Genomic DNA, 14,018 nt, shown 5'->3' with positions numbered 1-14,018 from the left:
CCATTTTTAAACCTAGTTCTTCCAACATAGGCGATTTGAGACTTGAGGGGATGATACCATCGAGCAAGGTTTAACAATACAAATTGAAGATCATCAGAAGATATTTAAGTAATTTCTCCTTTCATTTATTGGGTCTCTGTCTCGAACAAAGTGATTAATCAAATTTTTTTGTAATTTTCTAGGGTTTTGTCATGTACTGGTATTTCTGATTTTGTAACATAGTTTATGTGTTTGCATGTGGGTTAGGTACTCTTATTGTTTGTTATCTTTGTTGTTTCCTTATGTGGTGTCAATTTGTGCCCTAGGTCTACGTCGTCTTTGGTTGCAAATATCCTTTTCACATATTTTATCATAGTGTGTTAGGGTTGGGTTGCTGAAATCGACAAAATCATGTGCTTTATCTCTTAAAGACAGTGCTTTCTTGCTTTCCAATGTGGTAGGATTAGATTGTTGAAATCGACAGAAACATGTACTTTATCTCTTAAAGAGTGTGTTTTATTCTTTCCACTATATTATATGTAACAATTTATTGTATGTTCAATATTTTATTGTCAAAGTTGTTAAATTATTCTTGTGGTCCCTCTATGTTTTTTTCTGTGTCTATATTATAGATATTTCAATATGGGGGACCACGAAGAGCCAATTTCAGGTCAATATAAGTGTAAATTAAATAATGATTGTGAATCTGATAGTGATAAAAGTTTAAATTATGGTTCAAATGCTAGTGAATATAATTGTGAAGAATTATAGTTATTTAGGATGCAAAAAGCTAAAGAAATTAATGATAAGCTTACTCACTACAAAGAGCTTTGTCTATGACATTTAAGGACTTGGATGAGACCAGGAAAATCATGAACTTCTATGCTATTGCAAATTCCAAACCTCTGAAGTTTAAAAAAATTGATAAAATAAGAGTAAGGTAGAGATGTGTAGTAGGCTGCCCTTTTGTATGCCTCATCTCTAAAGATAAGAAGGGGGAGACTTTAAGATAAAAACATTGAAGACAAAGCACAACTGTGAATATGCATTTGAGAATCCTAGAGCCAAAACAAAAATTTTAGCTCAATATTTCGAGAGTAAGGTGCAGAATAACCCCAAGTATAAGATAAAGGATATGAAACTAGATTTGAAAAATTAATTTTCATTGAATATACATAACTCCACATTGAAAAGGACTAAGAGGATGACACTTCAGCAATTGCAAGGAAGCTTTTTAGATGACTATAACAGATTAGAAGCATATGAGCAATCTTGGTAGTGATGTGGTTATCAATTTATCAAAAGATTCCATGGCTGAAGGTAAATGAAGATTTCTTAGAATGTACATATGCTTCAATGCAATGAAGTTGGGGTTCAAACAAGTGCTGAGACCATTCATTGGACTAGATGGGACTTTCTTAAAGGGCCATTGCAAGGGGCAACTATTGGTGTCTGTTGCACAAGATTGCATGAATCATTTCTATCCCTTGGCCTGGGCTGTAGTTGACAAGGAAAATACCTTGACATGGACATCGTTTCTGGAGCTGCTGAAACACTCATTGAATCTGAAAGATGGAACCAATATTACATTTATGTCTGATATGCAAAAGGTACAAGTTATGATTTTGTTGAACTGACAATTTAAATTATTTTTAAACTTATATATAGTTAATTCTATTTAAATTTACATGTGCAGGGTTTGTTGGAAGCAGTAAGAACTGTCCTCCCTCTCTCAAATCACAGGTTTTGTATGAGGCATATTGAAGCCAACTGGAGTAAGAGAATCAGAATTTCAGGAGAGATGAAAAAATACCTATGGTGGTCTGCTTGGAGCACTTATGGGGAGGACTTTAAAGATCAACTAAAGAATCTTGGTGAATTGTCTGTTGATGCTGCCAAGGATTTGCTTAGGTATCCACCACAGAATTGGTGTAGATCATACTTTGATACATTGTGCAAAAATCATAAGGTGGACAATAATTTTATAGAATCATTCAACTCTTGGATCTTAGAAGCAAGAGTCAAGCCTATCCTGAAGATGCTTGAGGATATTATAATCAAGATCATGAATAGGTTGAGAGAGAAGGAAGAAGATGCTAGAACATGGGAGGAGAGTTCAGTCCTAACTGCAAGAAGTTGTATGCTGCTTATTTGAAGGTAGCCAACTTATGTACTGTTCATTTCAATGGTGAAACTGGCTATGAGGTTTCTGAGGGTGATGATAGACATATAGTGAATCTAGTGGAGAAGAAATGCACTTGTAGATCCTGGCAGTTGACTGGTATCCCATGCCCCCATGCCATCAGGGCACTAAAATACAAAAGAGAGGATCCAATGACTGAAATTAGTTGGTGATGCAATAAGGAAGCTTACATGACGACATATAGGGCCAAGTTGATGCATGTTAGAGGTGAAAAGTTCTGGAAAGTATTACCAGGACATACTATGAACAAATCACTTCTTTTAACGATTATCAGTGATAGCATGAAAATAACAGAATTTAATGAATATACAGAAGACTTAAATTAAAGAAACTGAACAATAATATGGAAATTAACATATGCCTCTACCCAAGAACTGGCGTCACATTACTCATGAACTTCTAAGAGTACTAAATACAACCGTTTGAAAGAAAAATGTAAACTGTTTATCTCGAATACATGAGATAACAGACTGAAATAAAGATAGAGGAGACGCCGGGCCTGCGGACGCTTGCAAGGCTACCTCGGTGTCTCACTGGACTGAAAGCTAGCTCCCGCGCTACTGCTGTTGTCAAAGACCTGGATCTGTGCAAAAGAGCACATAGTGTAGTATCAGTACAACCGACCCCATGTGCTAGTATGTGTCTGGCCTAACCCCGGCGAGGTAGTGACGAGGCTAGGACCAGACTCCAGATAAACCTGTGCAGTTATATACTATATGGCGGAAAAGTAAATAGGTAATAAGCAATCAAAGCTGGGAAAGGGAAAACATGCTCCGGGGGTAGCAGATAAAACAAAATATCAAAGAATAGTAAGGAAACTACAATTTAACTTCTAACACGGATAAAGAGAAATAAGGCAACTTTCACTTTCAGTTTCATCTTATTGCAGGCGTGCAACCCGATACCATTTCTCATATCTTGTGGTAGACGTACCACCCGCTCCCATTTCAGTATATCTTGTGGTAGGCATACCACCCTCTCCCATTTCATCATATCTCGTGGTAGGCGTACCACCCGCTCCCATTTTATTATATCTTGTGGTAGGCGTACCGCCCGCTCCCATTTCATTATATCTCGTGGTGGTAGGCGTACCACCCGCTTCCTTTTACATTTTATTATACAATCACAAGAAATCCCGGCAAGGGAACATAAATAATATAATAACTTTCCGGCAAGGGAACACAACAATATTATAATTTTCCCGGCAAGGGAACAATAATATTGAATTAGTCATCCTGGCAAGGGAGAATCAACTATAACCAATCTCAACTCAACTTGTACTCAATTCAATTATTGAAAATTCTCAGTCATCAAAGATCATTAAGTAAAGCACCCAAGTGTCATTTAAGAACACAACAACTTTCAATTTAAAACTCACGGTCATGCTTGACACCAACGTATAGATACTCGTCACCATGCCTATACGTCGTACTCAACAAGAAGCAAGTAGCAAGTATGACTCAACTCCTAATCCCTCAAGCTAGGGTTATACCAAACACTTACCTCGATGCCTTGATCACCACTCAAGTCTCAACTATAGCTTTACCTCTTGATTCCACCACTAATCCGCTCGAATCTAGTCACAAGTTACTTAATTACATCAATAAGTGCTAAATGAATCAACCCCAATGCATGAAAATGAGTTTTCTAAAGTTTTACCCAAAGTCAGAAATCACCCCCAAGGCCTACATGGTTGAAACCCGAGGTCCGGACCGAAACCTGATTACCCATTCCCCCACGAATCCTAATTTATAATTTGTTTTGAAATCGGACCTCAAATTGAGGTCCAAATCCCCAATTTTAGAAAAACTTAGGTTCTACCCAAAACACCCAATTTCCCCCATGAAAATCTTTGATTTGAAGTTGAAATCATGTTAAAAGATGTTAAGGAGTGAAGAAAATGAGTTAGAAATTACTTACCAACGTTTTGGAGAAGAAAGGTTGTTTGAAAAATCGCCTCTTATGTTTTTGGGGTTTTAAAAAGTGAAAAATAGCTGAAATTCCCGTTTATTTATACCCCTCTTAGACCCCCAGTGTGGACCGTATCAAATGGACTGCGGCCGCACAGCCTCCACCGCGGACTGAATAAAGGCGACCGCGGCCGCGCTGGCCCCTCCCTGAAGACCTGCAGTTGAGCACCCTGTGCGGACCGCACAAAGGCGACTGCGGAATTTCACTTAAAAATTCATTTCTTGGGTTTGGGACCTCGGAATTCGATTCCGGGCATACGCCCAAGTCCCATATTTTCCTACGGACCCTCCGGGACCATTGAATCATGGATCCGGGTCCGTTTACCCAAAATGTTGACCGAAGTCAAGATTATTCCTTTTATCATCAAAACTTAGCATTTTTCTTTTCACAAAGTTTCATATTTAACCTTTCCGGCTACGCGCCTGGACTGCGCACACAATTTGTGGCGACTCTAATGAGGTTTTCAAGGCCTCGGAGACACAGAAATCAACTGAAAGCAAGTGATGACCCTTTGGGTTGTCACATTCTCCACCTCTAAAATAACCATTCGTCCTCGAACGGACATAAGAAGGAAGTACCTGAGTCGGGGAAAAGATGAGGATAACGGCTACGCATATCGGACTCGGATTCCCAGATCGATGCCTCAGGAGGCTAAATTCTCCACTGAACACGAACCGAAGGAAAACTCTTCGACCTCAACTGTCGAACCTACTGGTCTAGAATAGCCCCCGGCTCCTCCTCATAAGACAAGTCCTTGTCCAACCGAACAGTGCTGAAATCTAACACGTGGGATGGATTGCCGTGATACTTCCGAAGCATGAACACATGAAATACTGGATGTACGGTTGATAAGCTAGGCGACAATGCAAGTTTATAAGCCACCTCTCCCACTCGATCAAGAATCTCAAATGGACCAATGAACCTAGGGCTAAGCTTTCCCTTCTTCCCGAATCTCATCACGCCCTTCATATGCGACACTCAGAGCAATACCCGCTCACCAACCATAAAAGCCACATCTCGAACCTTGCAGTCTGCATAACTCTTCTGCCTAGATTGAGCTGTACGAAGCCTATGTGGAATGATCCTAACCTTGTCCAAAGCCTGCTGAACCAGATCCGTACCCAATAACCGAGCCTCTCCTGGGTCAAACCACCCAATCGGAGATCGACACCGCCTACCGTATAAAGACTCATAAGGAGCCATCTGGATGCTCGACTGGTAGCTGTTGTTGTAGGCAAACTCTGCTAAAGGCAAAAACTGATCCCATGAACCTCCAAAATCGATGACACAAGCTCACAGCATATCCTCCAAAATCTAAATAGTCCGCTCGGACTACCCGTCCATCTGAGGATGAAATGTTGTACTCAACTCAACCTGGGTGCCCAACTCTCGCTCACTGCTCTCGAGAAATGCAAGGTAAACTACATACCTCGGTCCAAAATTATAGATACGGGCAGACCATGAAGACGAACAATCTCCCGGATATAGATCTCAGCTAACCTCTCAGATGAATAAGAGACTGCCACATGAATGAAATGCGCTGACTTGGTCAGCCTATTAACAATGACCCAAACTGCGTCAAACTTCTTCCGAGTTAGCGGAAGTCCAGTAACAAAGTCCATAGTAATCCTCTCCCACTTCCACTCGGGAAGTTCAATCCTATGAAACAGTCCACCAGGCCTCTGATGCTCGTACTTAACCTACTGACAATTCAAACATCAAGCCACATATGCAATAATATCCTTCTTCATTCTACGCCACCAATAATGTTGCCGCAAATCCTGATACATCTTCGCGGCGCCTGGATGAATAGAGTACAGGGAACTATGGGCCTCATCTAAAATCAACTCTCGAAGCCCATCCACATTAGGCACACATACTCACCCCTGCAATCTCAAAACTCCATCATCACCTAAGGTAACCTGCTTGGCACCTCCAAACTGCACCGTGTCTCTAAGGACACACAAATGGGGATCATCAAACTGTCAATCACGAATATGCTCCAATAATGAAGATCGAGCGACCGTGCAAGCTAATACTTGGATAGGCTCAGAGATATCCAATCTCACAATCGATTGTCCAAAACTTGAACATCTAACGCAAGCGGCCTCTCACCGACCGGAATATAAGCAAGACTGCCCATGCTGGCTGACTTTCTACTCCAAGCATCGGCCACCACGTTGGCCTTTCCCGGGTGATATAAGATGGTGATATCATAATCCTTCACCAACTACAACCATCTCCTCTGCCTCAAATTCAACTCCTTTTGCTTGAACAAATACTGAAGACTCTTGTGATCAGTGAACACCTCACATGTCACGCCATACAGATAATGCCTCCAAATCTTCAATGCATGCACAATGGCTGCCAACTCTAAATCATGGACCGAATAGTTCTTCTCATGAATCTTCAACTGCCTAGAAGCATAGGAAATGACCTTGACATCCTGCATCAACACTACACCAAGCCCAATATGGGAATCATCGCAATAAACCATGTAAGGCCCTGAACCTGTGGGCAAAACCAACACCAGTGCGGTAGTCAGAGTTGTCTTGAGCTTATGAAAGCTCGCCTCACACTCGTCCGACCATCTGAACTAGGCACCCTTCTGGGTCAACCTGGTCATCAGGGCTGCAATAGATGAGAACCCCTCCACAAACCGACGATAGTAGCCTGCCAATCCCAAGAAACTTCAAATTTCTGCAGCTGATGTTGGTCTAGGCCTGTTCTTGACTGCCTCAATCTTCTTTGGATCAACCTGAATACCCTCTGCTGATACAACATGACCCATAAATGCAACTGAACTCAGCCAGAACTCACACTTCGAGAACTTAGCATATAACTGACTATCCTTCAGAGTCTGAAGAACCACTCTGAAATGTTGCTCGTGCTCCTCCTGGCTGCGGGAATATATCAAAATATCATCAATGAAGATTATCACGAATGAGTCCAAATAAGGCCTGAACACTCGGTTCATCAAATCCATAAAAGCCGCTGGGGCATTTGTCAACCCAAATGACATGACCAAGAACTCATAATGCCCGTACCGAGTGCGAAAAACTGTCTTAGGGACATCGGATGCCCTAATCCTCAACTGATGGTAGCCAGATCTCAAGTCGATCTTTGAAAATACCTTGGCACCCTAAAGCTGATCGAACAAATCATCGATCCTCGGCAGTGGATACTTATTCTTGATAGTGACCTTGTTCAACTGCCGGTAATCAATGCACATTCTCATCGAACCATCCTTTTTCTTAACAAACAACACTGGTGCACCCCAAGGCGAAATACTGGGTCTAATGAAACCCTTCTCAAGAAGTCCTGCAACTGCTCCTTCAACTCTTTCAATTCAGGCGGGGCCATGCGATACGGCATAATAGAAATGGGCTGAGTGCCCGGAGCCAAATCAATGCAAAAGTCAATATCCCTGTCGGGCGGCATACGTAGCAGGTCTGAAGGGAATACCTCAGGAAACTCACGAACCACGAGCACAGAATCAACAGAAGAAACCTCCGCACTAGAATCACGAACATAAGCTAAATAGGCCAAGAACTGTAAGCAAGTGATTTTTGCCCTATATGAGAATTACTCTCAAAATATTCCAAAAATAAAACAATTTTTTGATTGTTTGCAATTGTTGTGAATTTTGTGTTATTTTTCTTGTATTGTTTGCATTTGTCTGTGCATGTTTATTTGCTAAATTAATAAAAAAAATAAAAAAATATGTCGCATTTGCATTTAGGATTTAGGTTTGCAGTTATGAGTAATTAAGTTTGTTTTACAAGAATGAAAATTACAAAAATAGGCATCTTTTGCATTTTTAGCATTTAATGTCCAAATTGTGTGATTTTATTTTATTGATGTTTAATTTTGGGTGATAATTATTATTAGAAGTTAATTAGTATTTTAAGATAATTTTGGTTTTTATAATTTAATTTCATACATTTTAGTTTTATCAATAAGTAAAAGAAAAGAGAACAGAAAATAGACGAAAATCGGATTGGGCTTCTTCTTCAATTTTAAACCACAGGTCCGAAGATACCCAACCTTCCCCTACGACCCGGTCCATTTCGACCCGGGTCGACCCAGTCTATAACCCCAAAGACCCAACACCCCTATCTCCCTATCTTTCATTTTTCACAAAACAAAACCCTAAAAACAAGACCATCCGCCCTCCTTTGCTGCACCATCTTCCCCAAACACCCCATCCACCTTCAACCCTCTCATGGCTGCCCTCGCTACTTCCCTTCCACCTCAGGACCAGCTGCTCCGCCAAGCAAGCATCCATGAACGTCGACCACCCTCCAGTCCACAAGCTTCCTCCTCATGACCAGTGCTGCCGCTGCTTAGTCTTCATTCTCCGTCTTAAAACTAACCACCATGAACGACGTCGACCACTGCTGCTGCTTCATCTTCTTTATCACCTTCTCCGCCGGCGACCACCAACAGCACAGCAGCTCCAAACAAAAGCCAAGCAGGCTGCTTTCTTCTTCGTTTTCATCATCGAGCTCGAGCTACCATGGCTGCCTTCCTCGTCGACTAGTGGCGACCACCAACAGCCCGCAGCTTTCACAGTTGTCCTTCACCTCCAGCCATGAACGACCACAGTTCGATCGTCACGTCCAAAAAAAGCATCGCCGCCTCCATCGCCCGCCACCAGTTGGGCAGCGTTGCTGCTGCTGCTTCGTTCTTCTTCTTGGCAAACAAACGAACCAGCCCCCACTGCTTCATCTCCTCATCATCAACACCCCTCGAACCCCAATCCGCCATGGCTGCTGCCTTTTCTTCTTCGTCAAGCTCCAGCAGCCATCGCGCGAGCTGCCAGGCTTCACCTTCTTCGTCGTCATCACGTCGCCAAAAAACCTTCGTCGAGACCCAGCTCCACCAAGCCAGCCCGTCACCTTGCTGCTTCTTCATCGTCTTCGACCAAACGACCCTACTATGTCATCACTGCTGCTGCCCGTCGTCCATGGCTGCTCCAGCAGCGTCGCTGCTGCTGCTCCGTCCAGCCAGTAGCACGCCACTGCTACGTTCAGCTTCTTCTTCGTTGGTCGTCTTCGTCGTCGAGTTATTTTGGTGCGATAATTGTTTCCGGGCAGATTTGTTTCCGTTCGAGTTCGTCGTTGTTCCAATCCGGTTAGTTGGTTTAAGTTTCATTTTTGTCCGTATTTTGTTTGATATTTTTGGATCCGAAATTAGTATAAGTTTGATTCTTTTCTTGTTCGTTATTTTCACTTTGATTATTTCTTTAGTTTATTTTTATTCATTTGCTCTTGTTTAGTTTTAATATAGAAATGTATTAGTCAATTGAATCCTTTACCTTGTTTGTAAAATTGTTAGATTTAGTTTGAGGTGCCATTGATTATTGAGTTTAGTGATTTGAATCTGTTTAGTTGTTCCGTTTAAGTTTAATTCGAATTTGATCCGGCACTGAAGGCCATTACAACCATTGCCGAGATAGAAGAAAAGCCAAAATAATTCCAGTTGTTTCTTTATTGTTCATCATTTAGTTTGAATTTGTTGATTGAATTTGATTAAAAATTGGTTATAGTTGCTATATTTTGGTTAAATGATTTAGGTGAATTGGTTATAGCTGATGGGAGTAGAACGGTAATTTTACTAATTTCAGCAGGGTATTCTTGGAATTGAAAATTTGAATAATTATTTAATAGGAGTGCTATGTCCACTAGGCATTAATAATATTAAAATAATACATGATGGGGGACAAGACATAAGTTAGTGGGGGTTGATATAATTGTTTAATATAGTGGGGGACAAGACATAAGTTAGTGGATGGTTGATATAATTGTTTAATATAGTGGGGGACAAGACATAAGTTAGTGGGGAATTAATATATTTGTTTAGTATAGTGGGGAACAAAGCATGCAAGTGTGGGGAACAAAACATAATGGGATGGAAAGATTAAAAAAGGATTGATTAAAGTATGTTGCTCATACCTGCTTTGGGTTATAAATAGAGTCACTTAGGATGGTTTTGAGGGAGAGGATTTTTGGAGAGGAAGACATTCTGAAAATATCAAGAGAGTGTTGAAGAGTTGAAAAAGAGAAAACAAAAACAAAGTGAGAGACGAGTTTAGTTTCGGGTTTAATACACGCGTAGTTGAGTCTGTTTGTGGTGATGTGGGTTGTTGCTATTTAGTCTTTTTACAAACTTTTGGGTTTGTTCTATTGAGCTTGTTTGGTTTTCTTCAAATTTTCCCGGGCCTCGAATCTGGTTTGAATTGCTGCTGTTGGGTTGCTGTTGTCTTGCCGTGTTGTTACTGTTGCTGACTGCTCTTTCATCTTCTTGTATTGCCATTTCCAGGTACACAGCTGTAACCTTGGTCATTTGTAAGCCGAAAACATAAGCATGAATATACATGAAGATTTGAAGCTTTAAGTTTGATCTAGTTTTTCTACTGATTTGTATATTAGGATATCTCGGTCATTAATATCATGCAAATGCCTACCGAATGCATAAACTGGACTGTTGAATCTATTTCTACAAACATGTGAATAATGCTAGTAACTAATATTCTCGAATGTTAGTGATTGAAGTTAGCCTAATGTCAGTTTTTAAGCATTGACGCATTTCTTCGACAAGTCGTAAAAAGAGTAGGAAAAGAAAAATGGTTTTGTCTCACACATAGTCAATTCCAATAGTTCAAGTCATCTAATAATGTTAGTTTAAGTTAATCAAAGAATAGTTGGTTTGTTTTGACATTACCGGGTGTCAATCTCGCGTTCTATTCATAATCTCTAACTTTAGTGTTATTAACTAATAGAATAAGGAACTAAACAATCTCTCTTTGTACAAGCTCGATTACAATTTCTCATTTGCATTTGTCTTAGACTAATAACTAATAAGTCACGTCCCTTTTTTTTTAAAAGCATGTAATTAATTTGGAGATTTTATTTTAGAGACAAACTTAGTAAAATGTAGTCACTTTAGGATTGTCCTTTTAAAATAAATGAGATGAGCCTCGCTGGATAAACACATAAATGGCGGGGCCCTCGTTAAATGTATGTATTAAATACTTAGATTCCGGGACGGGCCGTTTAGCAAATTTCACGGCCCTACCCAAAATAATGATACGCTAGTCTCTTTAGGCGCGTATTTAATAATGTTATCTTCTTAAACTCGGGTGCGCATTTATGTGACCCAAATCCAAATCTCAACGGAGTCGAAATGTGTCGCTAACCACGGGTGCATTGATTGTGACATGGTTCGAGATGCATGTCCATGACGTTGTAAATTCCTTTAAAAAATAATGAATGAGACGAGCCTCGACAAACAAGAATACACAAATTGCGGGGCCCTCAACGGATAGTTATTTCGAATGCTTAGATTTCGAGACAGGCTACATAACGAACTTTACGGCTTTTCTCAAAATAACAACGCGTTAGTCTTTAGGCGCGTATTTAATAATGTTATCTTCTTAAACTCGGATGCACATTTATGTGACCCAAATCCAAATCTCAACAGAGTTGAAATGTGCCAACAACCACGGGTGCATTGATGTGACGTGGTTCGATATGTATTTCCACGATGTTGCAATTCTTGATAAAAATAATAATAATGATAAAAATGGTTAAAAGTTAAAATTCGCACATAGGTTCAACATGTATTAAATCAGATAATCAAGCCGAATATGACAGTTGAGCGATCGTGCTAGAACCACGGAACTCGGGAATGCCTAACACCTTCTCCCGGGTTAACAAAATTCCTTATCCGGATTTCTGGTTCGCGGACTGTTAAACAGAGTCATTCTTTTCCTCGATTCGGGATTAAACCGGTGACTCGGAACACCCTAAATCTCCCAAGTGGCGACTCTGAAATAAATAAACAAATCCCGTTTTGATTGTCCTTTAATTGAAAAAACTCCTTCACCCCTTGCGGCGGCGCGGGCGAAAAAGGAGGTGTGACAGCTCTGGCAACTCTGCTGGGGACACCGAACCCAGAATCTCTGGTTCAGGGTTCAGAATTCGAGCTTAGATAAATTGTTATATTCGTGCTCCTCATGGCTGCGGGAATATATCAAAATATCATCAATGAAGATTATCACGAATGAGTCCAAATAAGGCCTGAACACTCGGTTCATCAAATCCATAAAAGCTGCTGGGGCATTTGTCAACCCAAATGACATGACCAAGAACTCATAATGCCCATACCGAGTGCGAAAAGCTGTCTTAGGGACATCGGATGCCCTAATCCTCAACTGATGGTAGCCAGATCTCAAGTCGATCTTTGAAAATACCTTGGCACCTTAAAGCTGATCGAACAAATCATCGATCCTCGGCAGTTGATACTTATTCTTGATGGTGACCTTGTTCAACTGCCGGTAATCAATGCACATTCTCATCGAACCATCCTTTTTCTTAACAAACAACACTGGCGTACCCCAAGGCGAAACACTGGGTCTAATGAAACCCTTCTCAAGAAGTCCTGCAACTGCTCCTTCAACTCTTTCAATTCAGGCGGGGCCATGCGATACGACATAATAGAAATGGGCTGAGTGCCCAAAGCCAAATCAATGCAAAAGTCAATATCCCTGTCGGGCGGCATATGCAACAGGTCTGAAGGGAATACCTCAGGAAACTCACGAACCAGGAGCACAGAATCAACAGAGGAAACCTCCGCACTAGAATCACGAATATAAGCTAAATAGTCCAAGAGCCCCTTCTCGACCATACGCCGAGCCTTCACATAAGAAATGACGCTACGGGTAGAATGACCAAGAGTCCCTCTCCACTCTAAACGAGGCATACCCGGTAAAGCTAAGGTCACAGTCTTGGCATGACAGTCCAAGATAGCGTGGTAAGGTGATAGCCAGTCCATCCCCAATATGACATCGAAATCGACCATGTCTAGAAGCAACAAATCCACACGAGTCTCAAGACCCCCAATCACAACTACACAAGAGCGATAGACTCGATCTACCACAATAGAATCACCCACCGGTGTAGACACATAAACAGGAATACTCAATGAATCACTAGGCATGGCCAGATATGGTGCAAAATAAGATGACACATATGAGTATGTAGACCCTAGATCAAATAACACTAAATTATCTCTATCACAAACCAGAACTGTACCTGTAATAACTGCATCTGAAGCCTTAGCCTCGGGCCTGGCTGAGAGGGCATAACATCAGGGCTGGGCCCCACCACCCTGAACTACCTCTCTGGGATGGCCTGCAGTTGGCTGGCCTCCACCTCTGGCGGACAGAGCTCCACCTCTAGGACCTCTACCTCCACCTCTAGAACCTCTACCCCCACCTCTAGCTGGCTGGGCGGGGTATGGAACATCTGGTGCCTAAACCATAGCATGAGAACCTTGATGCGGAGAACTGCTCAAGCCCGAGGGCAATACCTAGCAATGTGCCTCATGTCGCCATAAGTAAAACAAGCCCTCAGCTGCTGGGGCTGACGACCCTGAAAACTCTGAAGCGGCGGTACACTGATAGGTGCTGGTGGTGCACTGAAGGACTGCTGATCAGAATACTGAATCGGAGGACCATGACCACCTGAAGCACCGTCAAAAGCCTGAAGAGCTAACTGAAAGGGCCTAGGAGGATGGCCTCTACCATATAAATCTCTACATCCAAATGAGGTACCACTGAATCTGCCTGAATGACGGGGCCTCTTATCCGACCCTTGACTACCTCCCTACGACAAAACCATCTCAACTCTGCGGGCCACATTGGCCGCCTCCTGAAAAGTGATCTCACTCCCGGCCTCCTTGGCCATCTGAAGATGAATCAGCTGAATAAGACCGTCGATAAACCTCCTCACCCTCTCTCTCTCGGTAGGAAGTATGACAAGAGCATGGCGAGCTAAATCGATGAACTTGGTCTCATACT

The 14,018-nt window shown here is 41.7% G+C and overlaps 1 protein-coding gene across 1 annotated transcript; it reads left to right on the top strand.

Annotated features, from left to right (window-relative positions):
* The first annotated feature begins 1,319 nt into the window (after positions 1 to 1,319).
* LOC142165044 (uncharacterized) lies at positions 1,320 to 2,134 on the top strand. Its single transcript, XM_075223687.1, has 2 exons — positions 1,320 to 1,589; positions 1,676 to 2,134. The coding sequence occupies exons 1-2, from the start codon at positions 1,320 to 1,322 to the stop codon at positions 2,132 to 2,134; spliced, it is 729 nt and encodes a 242-aa protein (XP_075079788.1).
* Positions 2,135 to 14,018: the final 11,884 nt, after the last annotated feature.

Source organism: Nicotiana tabacum, chromosome 10 (assembly GCF_000715075.1).
Source record: "Nicotiana tabacum cultivar K326 chromosome 10, ASM71507v2, whole genome shotgun sequence".
NCBI classification, from domain to species: domain Eukaryota; kingdom Viridiplantae; phylum Streptophyta; class Magnoliopsida; order Solanales; family Solanaceae; genus Nicotiana; species Nicotiana tabacum.
This window is presented reverse-complemented; position numbering and strand designations above follow the sequence as displayed.